The following is a 12,676-nucleotide window of genomic DNA, read 5'->3' on the forward strand; positions in this document are numbered from 1 at the left end:
GGTGATCTGACTCTTTGTTCCCTGGTTGTAATGGTTCTTGGTCACTTACCTAACAGATTGTTCCCTGATAGGTTCTTTCCCAAGAAGTATTACATACATGTAAACTAGGTACGGTGATTTAATACTAGCTGTGTGATTTAATAAGTTGTTGAATTGTTTCCCTACTTGTAAAATGAGGATACTCCCACAGAAGCTCCGTGTGTGTGTGTGTGGCAGTGGGAACCTGAGAGTTTAGCCTGAGTCTTTCTGCACTTTTAGCTTTTGCTTCTAATCAGCTCATGGGGGCAAAGCTTTAGAGCTGGCAAAGACCCCAAGGACCATTCAGCCCAACCCCTCACTCTGCAGATGAAGAAACAGTTCCAGAAAATCTTAAGCACACCCAAGCAGTCCTTGGAGCTGTCAACACTGAAATCCAGTCGTTTAAACATTACATGGCATCACTCTATCAGAAGGTAGACACATCTCTTAGCACTCTCCCACTTTTCTTTGTTTCACCTGTGGTCATTACTAAGTTGTCAGAATGTGCTGTGCATGGGGCTTAATGCTGGGGACACAAAGATACAAAGCAGAGTAATCCCCACCCTCAAGGAGCTTACACGCTACCAGGGGATATAGCATGTAGCTATGTGAGTATGTAAGAAATTCAAGGTAGCTTCAGGGGGAGTGATCCCAAGAGCTAGCAGCATCAGGAAATCGCTAAGAACAGGGCTCTAGATTTTATAACTCTGTTGCACTTCAATTGATTTCTTGTATAATCCTCTGCCTTTGAGGCATTTAACAACCTTATTCTGAGAAAGGTGTCCATTGGGCTGCCAGAGGGGTCCATGACACAAAACAGGCTAAGAAAGGTGACTGATCCCTTTTGCAGATTGGCAGGGCGTGAGGCAGCAACACCATGAAGGCCTCGGGCACCCTGAGAGAGTATAAGGTAGTTGGGCACTTCCTGCCCACTCCCAAGAGCCCAGTGCCGCCTCTTTATCACATGCGGATCTTTGTTCCTAATCATGTCGTAGCAAAGTCCCAATTCTGGTACTTCATTTCCCAGCTGAAAAAGATGAAGAAGTCTTCTGGAGAAATCATATACTGTGGACAGGTCTTTGAAAAGTCCCCTCTTAGAGTGAAGAACTTTGGCATCTGGCTGTGTTACAATTCCAGGAGTGGGACCCACAACATGTACAGGGACCCGACCTGCTGGTGCCGTCACTCAGTGCTACCAAGATATGGGAGCCCGTCACCATACCCAGGCCCACTCCATCCAGATCAAGAAAGTGGAAGAAATTCCTGCTAGCAAATGCCGCCAGCCTGCAGTCAAGCAGTTTCATGAATCCAAAATCAAGTTCCCTCTGCCCTACAGAGTTCTGCGTCGCCAGCACAAGCCACGCTTTACTACCAAGAGGCCCAACACCTTCTTCTAAGTTTAGAGACAGTGAGGCATCTATTTGATTTAAATAAATTTCTCAATTGGAAACCCTCCCAAAAAGGTGACTGATGCCTAGGAAGCATCTTGTGACCAGTCTTAGCATGTGCTGCCCTGCCCAAGTGTTCACAGGCTGCATCCTATTCCATAACTGATGATCTTCATGCTAATGGTTGTACTAAGCCTTGCTTATCATCTTGTGCCCCGTTTTTCTGCTCCGGTGCTTCATGCTTGAGCCAGCTGCCGCCATTTGCTCAGTTAGCCAGGGCTGATCCCATTCCCCAAAGAACTCATGAATGGACACTCCTTACAAGCTCAGAGGTGTCCCCCATTTATCTGCACCTTGGAGGAGGGAGGGAGGTTGTTTCGTGGAAGAATTTCCTCCTAATTGGAGTGACCCCAAACAAGTCCCTTAACTTGCCAGTGCCTTTGTCCCTTCTGCTGCCAAGACAGCCAGGGCCCTAGAAGCACCAACACTGGGAAGCACCAAATACTTTTTTAAACCCATTTTTAAAGAAAATACTTGCCAGATCGATTCCCTGCACCCTGCTGTCTTATTTTAAACCTTCCATCTTTTCTGGTTGGCTCCAAGGTCATCATTATGAACGTGAATGAGGGGATTGTGTGGCAGGGACCATTTGCCCCAGCTACACTGCCCTAGGCTCCTCACCATCGGCTGATGCGTCTTGCAGTTGTTGAGGGACCACCTTTGGCACTTCCTCCTGACCACTTCTGATTTGCTGGGAATTTGAAAAGTGGGTCACTTGGCTTGTTTTGAATATGTGTGAATAATGTCTAAGCAAGCGCCTGAAGGTTTCTCCTCTGGACTTGTTATTTATTCCTTGATTGGTAAGTGACCTCCTGTGAATGTGGTTACTGTGCCTTGATTCTCCACAGAGATCTCATGCAAAGAGGACCCTCCCCTCACCCTTTACTTTGAATGGCATCCCAGTTACTCTCTCTCAAAAGTGCAAGCCCTTATAGATAGGCTTTCATTCATTCACTTGCTTTTCCCCACGTTTGGTCCTTTTCCCTTTTCAGCTCTAAGGAGGGATTGAGGTGATGCAGTAATCCTTAGATTCATAGCACCTTTAAGGTGGGTTATGCTAACTCCTCAGACTTGGAGAAAATGGCACAGTCATTGAAAGGCAGTGTCACTTAGTGGGTAGAGACAGGAAAACTTGGGTTCGGGTCCTGCCTCTGTGTGGTTCCAGACCAGGCACTTGCCCTCTCAGTTAAGCACTTCTCTGAGACTAGAATCTGGTGTCACCTGCTGGGGAGATGCCCTTGGGACTTCCCATAAATGATGTCATAGGTCTGTCTTCCTTCTATAAACCTTGTCACCTTCCATCCTGGAGGACTTGACAGGGCATGATGCCCAGCTGTAGCATTACAGGTTAGAAGGCTCAGCAGTCTTGGGTTCAAATCCTGGCTTGGCCACTTAGGCAAGTCCCTTCCCTGAACTGATAGTCACAAGACCTGGCTTTGAGTCCCAGCTGTGCCACCTTGAGACAGTCATTTCCCTTCCCTGGGCCTCAGTTTACATATCTGTGAACCAAGGAGATTGGCCTAAGTGATGTCAGGAGTCCTCCAGTTCCTTATCTTTGAGGCCTGTGTCGTTATTCCAGTCTGACATTTCCAGATCCTATTTCCTTCTGGGGTACAGAAAGGGAATTTGTTTTCCTTTAAAGGTCCATTGTTTTTCCCTCAGACTCAGATCAGTCCCACTGAGCACCAGCTTTACAAAGGGACCAACCTGAGCTTGTATAGAGCAGAGGCTAGTGGTGCATGGGGTAGGGTTTCACAAGTGCCCCTCAGGAGGCTGTGCCCACTTGGCACGGGTGGGTTGCTTTCAGCTGCTGGAGAAGAGAAGGGTAGTGGGCCTATCCCCGGGCTCTAGTTGAGCAGATGAGCAGTGATCTCAGAGTGGTGAGGGCGTGGTTCTGGAGGTGCTGCTGGGAGGGGCAGGCTCAAGAAGCACGAGGGTCCCAGAGCAGGGGGCGTGTGTGCAAGCGCACGGCAGGGGGCCTGACGTTGAGGATTCTAGGGCTTGCATCTGCACAGGACCTGCTCAGCTTCCTGAGGAGGGTTCATAGGATCCCAAGATGCTACAGCAGGAAGTGATCTGAGGTCAGCAAGGTCACTGAGCTCAGAGCTTTGGGGACTTTGAGTGTGAACTTAGGTTTGGTACCTGACAGCTGCTTTTTAGACTTGTTCAGAGTTGGGAAGGCTCTCAGTTCAGCTCTCATCTTGCAAATGAGGAAACTGAGGCCAGCAGAGGGGAAGTGACTGATGGAAGCTTGTCCTACACTGCACCGCTCTGGGCCTCACGTTCCTCACCCATGAAATGAAGGTGTTGGACTAAATGACCTTTAGGCCATTTGCAGCTCTAAATCAACACCCTAATGTTCATCTTTAAGATGGGCCATTGTCCAACAGTTCCATACTGAGCTTTATTATTTCTCGGGAGCTTGTCATTTTGCAATGAAATGCACAAATGATTTGGTCCAGCTCTGTTTCCAGCTCGGTGTAAAATGAACCAAGAGAGATCCATGTGAGATTTGTATATAACCCATCTTGACTGCCATGCAATTAATGATTTTTAAAAAGAACTGTGGGATTGCAATTTAAAGGAAGCAAATGGAGAATTTAAGATCTTAACTGACATCAAGGATAAAGGGACAGCTGTGCAGTCACACAGATTATATATCTTAATGTTGCTTCTTTGGGCAGATCAAGTCCTCAAGGGTGATCATAGACAGTCCCAGAGACTAGAAGATTGGACATAAAATCTTCCTCCCCCTAGAGCCAGCAGAGGCTGGAAGTGCAACCCCATTCATTGTCTCAGGCTTGGTTACTTTTTCTTAACTGCTTTTTTTTGTAGTGAGGGATCCACTTGTGTATGGAGAGCAGATGATCATGAATCAGCAACTGTGATGTAAACAGGGGAAGGAAGAAAGTAGGTAAGGTGGTAACTTCAGAAGCTTAGCCACTGTCTTGAAATTTTGTTTTTATTACATTCAAGGTATTAAGACAAGTACAAAATAACTTTGAATTCAGGACAGCGTCAGTCCATAAAAAATAGGAAAAATTGAAGATTTACCAGTGTGAAGAAGTTTACAAACATGGCTAGATATTCAAGCGAGGGCAGGAATAACAACACCAAAAAAAAAAAAAAAAAAACCAAACCAAGACCTCATCACATGAAATAGATTGAGAGTTTATGTGGTTGGTACATGTGTGATGGGTGTCTCCCCCCTCCCCACCCCTCAGACTAACCAAAGAGGGACAGCTACAGTGCTTTATTTAACTTCAGACCACCAAAACTTCAAAGAAAAAGAATCCTACACTTACAACTATGAGCATAACTACTAGGCCTCGCTGCTTCTATGGGACAGCCTTTGCCAAGACATGCCTAACTCTTTTTCTAGGCTGGAAGGAACAGTGTCTGTGATAATAATAATGTCAGGTCAGCATAATTCTTAAATAATTGCTTTTTAAAAAGAGAAGGAAAAAGTTACAACCCACAGATAAATGAACACTTCTGTCAGTCTAGATAATACGAAGGCCAACTGCTCTGGCCCATGCATTTCATGAAGAACAAACCGTGGATCCCCCCCTCCCCCCACCACTCCCTTTGGCTGGCAATACAAAGGCTATGCTACACTGCCTGCTCCAGCCAAGAATCCCCCTCTACAGTAAGTCACCTGGACCCAGGTGAACCCCAGCCTCCCCTGGCCCACAAAGTGCCGATCTCCAGGAATCGTAGTAGAAGCCACTGAAAAAGCTTCTAGGTGGGTGCCCCATATTGAGCACCATTTCCCTTTTTCACAGGTCACCTCTATGGATGAGAGGCAATTAGTAAGTATGGGGCTTGCCTCTGTGATTCAGAGATAACAGCTTTGTTGGAGGTCATTTTGTTAATGCTTTATAATACTAAAAGTGAAGGATATTTTAATTACTGTATTTTCAATTCATTTCATTTGGGAGGCCACCAGTCCCAGATTACTAGGGAGCATAAGCTTTACCTTTCAAAAAACAAAAACAGGTATAGGAAGAAAAAGGAGCAAAATGGTCCAAATCACCAAGGTCAAGCTTGGTTCCTCTACCCTTGTTTCATGCTATATTTCTGGGAAGTCGTTATTGCTCCTAACAAGGATGGTGGGGGAGGGGGAAGATGTATGTGACAAATGCTGGAGGAATGTGAGGACAGCCTTCCTGCCCACAACTTCTCCACTCCGCAGTGCTGTCCACAAAACCAGAGCTGACTCCAGCCCTCTGGGTCACAAATTTCCTTAGTGCAGTTCAGAGTAAATGCTTAAGATTTGGCGTATAGTAAAGAAATATTGGCACAACAACTCTGTCCATATGTTTAGTTTCACATATAAATATTCAGATCTCTGGGCGCTGGCCTCCTCAGATCCTTCAGCCGATCTGCACCACTTTTCTGTCACCAAGAATCCCATCTTTTCCCTTTGGATACTGAAGGGAGAGCTGCTGGATCTCGTTGTCCAGGTTTCGGTCTGCAGGGGATGAGCTGCTGTCTCCACTGCTGTTGGTGCTAACACTCCTGTTATTGTTGACTTTGTCACTCATCTTGTTCTCAGCCCCTTCTGCCCTGTCCCCTAAAGGGATACAGTGAGAGAAGCAGGATTAAAATACAGAATTCCTCAAATGCAACACGGCTGCTAGTTAGATACCTTGGGACTGCTCAGGGAGCGCAGCATTACAAGGGGGCCAGTATATGCTGCTGGTCTGTTCAGTGCACTTCTCCCATGCTTGCAGTCTGTCAGAACCAAGTTTGGTCATCTCCAAATGTGTCTGCCCTTCAGCACGTGGGGAAACAGAACCAGCCCGTCTGAATGGGACCAAAATCCACCCTAATCCCTAAGCAGAACTGAAGGTCACAGACAGAGATTTGTTGCTATTGTAATGCTACCTCAAGACAGGGCTGGGTCCACAGAAGGTGCTAAATTACATTGAGTTGAGGAAACAATTTACAAAAAAAACTGACTTTTCTCTACCACCCTGTCCCAGCTAAAACCCTGTACTTAACCAAGATATCTACTACTACAAAGAGGTGTGATTTTTATGGGCTCAGAGAACTCTCAAAAAAGTTCCCTCTGGGAAAGTTGCCTAGGTCACAGGTGTGACCTGAATCCAAATCTTCCTGGCAGATTGTCTGCTCGAAGGGCACGTAGGGTTAGAGGGAAAGGGAAGAAGCATTTACATAGTACCTACTGTGGTCCGGGCACTGTGCTAAGCATCTTACAAATATTTCACTGGATCTCATGACAGTTCTGTCAGGGGGCTGCTATTAAGGTCCCATTTTACAATCAAGTGATTTTGCCTAAGGTCACACAGCTCAAATGTCTGAGGCTGGACTTGACTCCCAAATTTTGCACTATTTGGGATAGCAGTTGCCTGCTTAAAATAAATTTGTTTGGCTTTAGGAGGCAAAAGAGCAAAATGGTATTTGCACAAAGCAGTTCCCCTAGTTAAGCCACGTGAACATGGGAAGGGACTTCATCTACCAATGGTTCTCTAAGGACTGCAGTCCAGTCAATGCAAGGCTGAGGCAGAGGGCAGTGGGAAGAGAAAAGGACATGCCCCTTACCTCTTTCCACTTCGCACTCTGGGGATGAAGCCCCACTGCATTCACTCCGAGGACCCAGCACAGGAAACATGATCCCAAACTCTGAGAGAGACATGGGGCTGGGCAGATCAAGGCTGCCGGGCCTCATGACGAGCGAGAGAGGGCTCGGAAGGTCATAAGGACTCGTTGGGCCCGAACTGAAGCTGGACACAGACTGGGTTTCAGAATCTTCTTCCGACACCAAGCTGCTGCAGTTGTCTTCCAATGCCTCCGAGGCCACTGCAGCGTTGGAGAGAACACAAGTCTCGGGTTTGCCAAACGACCAGCTGTCTCTTACAGTCCGCTTTGGGGGGCAGACAGACAGGTTTACAGGAACTAACACCCCTCGCGGCTGTGCTTTCACCCCCTCGCTCCCTGTGGGTGACAAAAGGAGAGGCCTATTTCTTTCCCTTTCCTTGAAGGGAAAGAAAAACACAGGGATGAGACCCACACCCCCCAGGAATTGCTTCTAATAAACAACCACTAGACAAGAATCATAGTGGGGCAGGACATGCCCTACAGAAATCAATGGGGAAGAGACTCTGCCCTCTCCCATTTAGTAGTAGAGAAGGGCAGCTGCCTGAGTGGCATCCAGCTACAAACCCCAGATCAAGGGAAAAACAGAATATCAGAACTCTGCTCTTTGCATGGGGTCTATAACATAGATCAGCTCCTCCCCCACCCCAGGGCTAATGGCCTCAGAGGGGGAATGGATTAGGCCTTTTCTTCCCTTATATGTAACTGACATACAATGGGCAATTCTCAGTGAGACCAGAAATCTGTACATAACAAATCCAGGCCCAGAAACCCAGCATTATGTCTAGAGGCCACCTGAAGGCTAGGGGGGCTCTGCCCTCCAGAAACAGCACAAACCAATCAGACTTTAACAGGCTCATACAGTCTCAGGCAGAGAGAAGTGAGAAGCAGCTGCCATTTCCCTGATGCTGTTGCTTCCAGACTCCACCTGGCGCACTGGACATACTTCCCCTAACACAGCTTCTGAGACTGAACAGACATTGGAATTGGGGCTCAAGGTGTGAGCCCACCTCAGTCACAGCCTCTCAGCCTCACTAGCCTTTTCTATGAAGGGGGGAGGGGCTGCTGAACCAGATGACCTTGAGGTTCCTTCCAGCTCAATCTGTGATCCCAGGATCACAACCTGCAAGATTCCTATCTCTCCCAGACATTGTGAAGTGCCTCTGGCTAACTTCAATCTCTGTTCTAAAGGTGTGAAAAACAAGCCTTGGCAACAAGTTATTGATTGGACCCTTGCTCCCCTTTGCTTCTCCCTTATTTTTAAGCCTGAACACGTGAAAAACAACTTCATTTAACTACCACCATGGGAAAGAGGCATTGGTTGTCATGAGTTGAGAAAGTAAAGGCCTAACACCAAACAAGAAGAGTAAATCTCTCCTTCCCAAATAAGATAACTGAGGGGTCACGGAGAGTGTGCTGGATATGGAATTTGGAGATGAGTTCAGATCTGCCTCTGACATCGGGTAGCTGTGTGACCAGGAGTAAGTTACTCAACCCTTCTGAGCCTCCACTATACTACCTCTTGTCAGGGGGCCTCAAATCAAGAGGCATCTAAATGTTAGCTATGATTATTTGTAAGGTCCTATTAAGTATAAAGTATAAGTTCTTAAGAGTGTGAACTTTGTTTTATAATATTTTGGTAACTATTTAAATATAATTGGTTTCTTCTCTAATTCTATGTATTTTATGCATTTAAAAATGTTATTTTGAGAAGGGGTCCCTAGGCCACAAAACTGTTGAAAGTGGGCTGAGGGGTCCATAACACAAAAAAAAAGGTTGACAAAGAAACCCTGAATAGGAGTCCTTTGTGCCCTCATGATAGAAGAGAATGAGAAAGAAAGCCAGCCCAAAGTGACATCTCGAATGGGTGTATCTCCCAAAGGAAGGACTATCATATCCAGCCAGACCTAAGAAAAGAGTCCTCAGTAGCAGGAAGGGAAAGAGAACCCTTGCCTCCCAATGGGAGACAAGTCTTCCTTAAGCCTTCCTTCTAGGATGTTTATGTTGTCACTTTAAGACATGAACCCCTCCCAGGAGCTGGCTAGGGTTGGGATCTCCCCTTTTCCCCCACTTACCCTCTGATCTGCCCACTCACCTGAAACTGAGTCAAACTCTGGCTTGTTCCTGGAGAGCTCCTCTGAAGATATGCTATTACCCTCAGCACCTACCCCACAGCCCCGAGGACCCATGGCACTGGAACGTCTCCTCTCGTGGATCTCATCAGAAATCATCTCCAGGTTCTTCAATGCTGTCTTGTACTCGCCTTTGGCCAGAGACAGTTTGGCCTGCAGATCATCCACGATTTTCTTCAATTGCTGATAGAATGAGGGGAGGATGTTCACTGAGACAGATGACCACCAAGCCAACCCAATGAGAATTGATCAGTAAAGTCCCTCCTAGGGGGTGAGGCACAGTGCTCGGTGCCAGAGACCCAAAGACAAAATCCAGACTGGCCCCTGCCCTTAGGGGACTTACTTTGTAACAAGGACATTCTCCTTAGGGAAAACTCAAAACACTTTCCTGCCCTAAACCTGGAGAATTATTTTAAAGACCTTTTCAAATAAGTCTAGACCCTTCACCCTGATCCCTGACTTTCCCAGTCTCCTGCTCCCCTCAAGTGCCACCCCCTGTGAGAGTCCTCCATGCCCCACTCCAGCTCTTCAGCATCTCTCCTGTCCAGTGTTTCATAGAACCTGTTACTCAAGGTCAGAGGCTGTTTCACATTGCTATGTGCTCAGTGCCTTTGTTCTAAATGTTTCCTGAATGTATTGAATGACCTATCACCCAGCTGTTTTATTCACTAGATGACATTCCCCAAAACCCTCCCTCAATACCTACTGAGAGGTGCTGGCAAAGTACAGGCTTAAAAACTGGAGAACTGTGAATCTGCAGGAGGGAAGCCCACACAGGAGCCCCAAGAGCACCACTCTCAACAGCCTCCAGCCTCTCAGTCCTTGGTACTATCTAGAGAGCCACCAAAGGGTCCCTCCACAGAGACTTTCCTGAACTACTCTATTAAAAACAGGCTCTCCCCCAAGTACAGCACAACCAAAGGAATCACAGCAAAAAAGATGGTGTGCCACACATACATACCTCGAGCTGTACATAGTACTTTGCCTTGAGTTCATAATAAGGTCTGTAGAAAACAGGGAAGGAAAGGAAGATTTATTACCATGACCATAGTAACTGCAAGGGGTGCTTCGCAGGCCTCTTTGGAATGCTGGACTATAGATACTACTTGTGAGGCTCTGCAGATGCGGGAAGGTTAGAGGCAGCCTTTGGTTCCAAGGCACAAACCCAGAGTGCCTTGTTGGAATCGCCCCCCACCCCACCCTCCACCCTTATCCTGACCCCCCGACCAACATCAACCAGAAGAGGCAGACCAGTGCTGACTGCCTGGGGTCAGCCATCTGAGGCCACGTTCAAGTTCACTTTCCTGGCCAGGGTGGTCACTATTTCTCAAGTCGGCCCTGATCCATAGGTAAGAGACACCGAAATTGAGACAAACTCCATGTGGGGCTTAGCCATGAGGGCAAACAAGGCCAAAGATCAAAGATGGGGAGGGGGGAGATGATGTGAGGGATACACTCCTCCTACCTCCTCCAGGGACAGACACACCAGATACCCTGACTGACAGCCCCAACCATTTTGCAGATCTTTCTGGATAATTAAGCATTTTGAGAGGTGAGTACAAAGCATCATCTGCCTCACCAGGGCTATCGCTGCTGTGCTTGTCCCCTAGATTCCTGATCAGGCAAGCATACAGGACTCTCCACCCTAAGAGTTTTAGTCTCCAGCAGGAACCAAAATGAATACATTATTCAAGCTGCTTCCTTATCTCGAAAAGTAGCCATCCTTCATGTTTCTGCCTCATAGAAACTGGATGAAAGGTTAACTAAATCTTGCTTTGTTTTGTTCTGGAAACTGCCAAACTCAAGGAGAGAGCTAGAACCATCAGAACTGTGTGATGACGTATGTAATCCTGTCTTCAGAGCAGACATTAGCCTGAACACTGCAGTGGTATGCTTCCATCACGTCCCTGGTTCGAGACAGGCTCATTCATGATTCAAACCCTGCACGTGAAACAACCCTAAAGATACCCACAGACTCAATGCAGATCTTACTAAACAATGATTGAGTGAAAAATAAATTCTCCTTTGAGAAATCTTTTTTGCTGCCAGAAAAGAAATGACATCTGAGCAGTACCACCCATGATAGGGTAAAGCAAAAACTGCCATCCCAGAGGCATCTGTTTATAATGATAATGAACTTCCTACCCCTCATGCATCGGAAGCCCTAGTGCTATGGAGAGAGCATTGGACTTGAAGTTAGGAAGACTTGGGTCCAGACGCTACCACACACTTAATGGTAATAACCACTTCCTTAGGCCTTGGGTCCCTCAACTGTAAAATCAGACGGGTAGTAAAGATCTATGACCCCCTGAAGTACATTATGACCATCCCTGGCCCTCAGGGAGGCTGCATGCTCTGCCAGGGGCTGACCCAGCAGGCCCTGTTGCTGCTGCAGACTTACTTGGATTTATTGATGGCCCTCTTGAGCTTCTTTTCCAGCTGTCTCATACGGCCCATGGCGGCATTGTACTTAGCTGCTGTCTCCTTGTGCACCAGTTCACTTCTTGTCTTGGTCTGCTCAGCCTCCATGACCTTCAGAAGACAGACAGCAAGGTTCATTTCCCAGGGCCCAAAGGTTGTCTGCACACTTAGAATGCTGTTTTCCACAGCAGTCTACTTCCAGACCAGTGGGTAGATTTTTTTTTTAATTTAGCTTCCAAAAAAAATAAGCAAGATTTTCCCCTCTGCCCCCCTTCTTTGAAACTGCCTGGTCAAGATGGACTGGGGCATGACAGAAACACAAACAAAGCAGGAACTCCCTAGGTGGGGATGCTGTTGAGGTGGGGACCAGGGCATAGCACATGAGAAACCCTCAGAGCTGAATACTTTAATCTCTTCCCCAAAACTCCCTTCTAGCCACTTTCAAGCAGGTACTTTGTACCAGCTGACTTGGGTGATTTGCCCACTGTCTAGGCAAGGTACTGCTACAAATAGCCACAAGTTAAGCTGTCTGGCTAGAGTAGGAGAGAAAACCTGCATGGTCCAGAACAATTTTGTTTGAGATTTGGTGGATGAGATGCTGGGTTGGGGGTAAGGAAGACCTGGCTTTGAATTACTAGGTCCAAGTCATTAATATTTATCTTCTCTGTGAGCCTCAGTTTCCTTATCTGCAAAATGTATTTGACAAGTATCCCGTCACATGAACCTGGTACATCATATGAGATAACAAAGTGCTTTGAAAGTCTCATTTTAAGATGTAGAAATATGCATCTATATATGTATGACATTATCATCATCAGCTACCATGGCTCTCTCCTGGTCTCCGTCTAAAACGTCCCCAGTTCCTTCCAGTGACCCTAGTCGATTTTACCAAGTTTCATGGCATTCTACAACCATATAAACAGAAGCATCAGTCTAATGCCATATGCTGCTGTGTCCTCATGGAGGAGTTGTACCCTGCAGCTCAGATCTGCTGGAAAATCTGGCTGTAGTCCGTATAAATGTGTTTTAAATACT

General features: G+C 46.8%; 1 protein-coding gene and 1 pseudogene across 4 annotated transcripts in view; one reads left to right on the forward strand and one right to left on the reverse strand.

The window, feature by feature from the left end:
• The first annotated feature begins 7 nt into the window (after positions 1-7).
• Positions 8-4,609, forward strand: LOC138161649 (large ribosomal subunit protein eL20 pseudogene; annotated as a pseudogene).
• The window catches only part of SH3BP5 (SH3 domain binding protein 5), an 85,861-nt gene continuing 77,597 nt past the window's right edge, over positions 4,413-12,676 (reverse strand). For 2 of the 4 annotated variants that reach the window (XM_069088408.1, XM_069088406.1), the window contains 5 exons: positions 11,622-11,752; positions 10,182-10,224; positions 9,184-9,403; positions 7,035-7,427; positions 4,413-6,042 (listed from right to left, as the gene is read on the reverse strand). In XM_069088408.1, coding sequence (XP_068944509.1) covers positions 5,843-6,042; positions 7,035-7,427; positions 9,184-9,403; positions 10,182-10,224; positions 11,622-11,752 — 987 coding nt within the window. In that variant the 3' untranslated portion in view covers positions 4,413-5,842. The remainder of the gene's footprint in view (positions 6,043-7,034; positions 7,428-9,183; positions 9,404-10,181; positions 10,225-11,621; positions 11,753-12,676) is intronic. The other 2 variants (XM_069088410.1, XM_069088407.1) reach the window with 1 other exon arrangement.

The sequence above is a fragment of the Petaurus breviceps genome, unplaced genomic scaffold (assembly GCF_028583685.1).
Source record: "Petaurus breviceps papuanus isolate PSGF00001 unplaced genomic scaffold, PetGlider_PUasm1.0 185, whole genome shotgun sequence".
Lineage (NCBI taxonomy): Eukaryota > Metazoa > Chordata > Mammalia > Diprotodontia > Petauridae > Petaurus > Petaurus breviceps.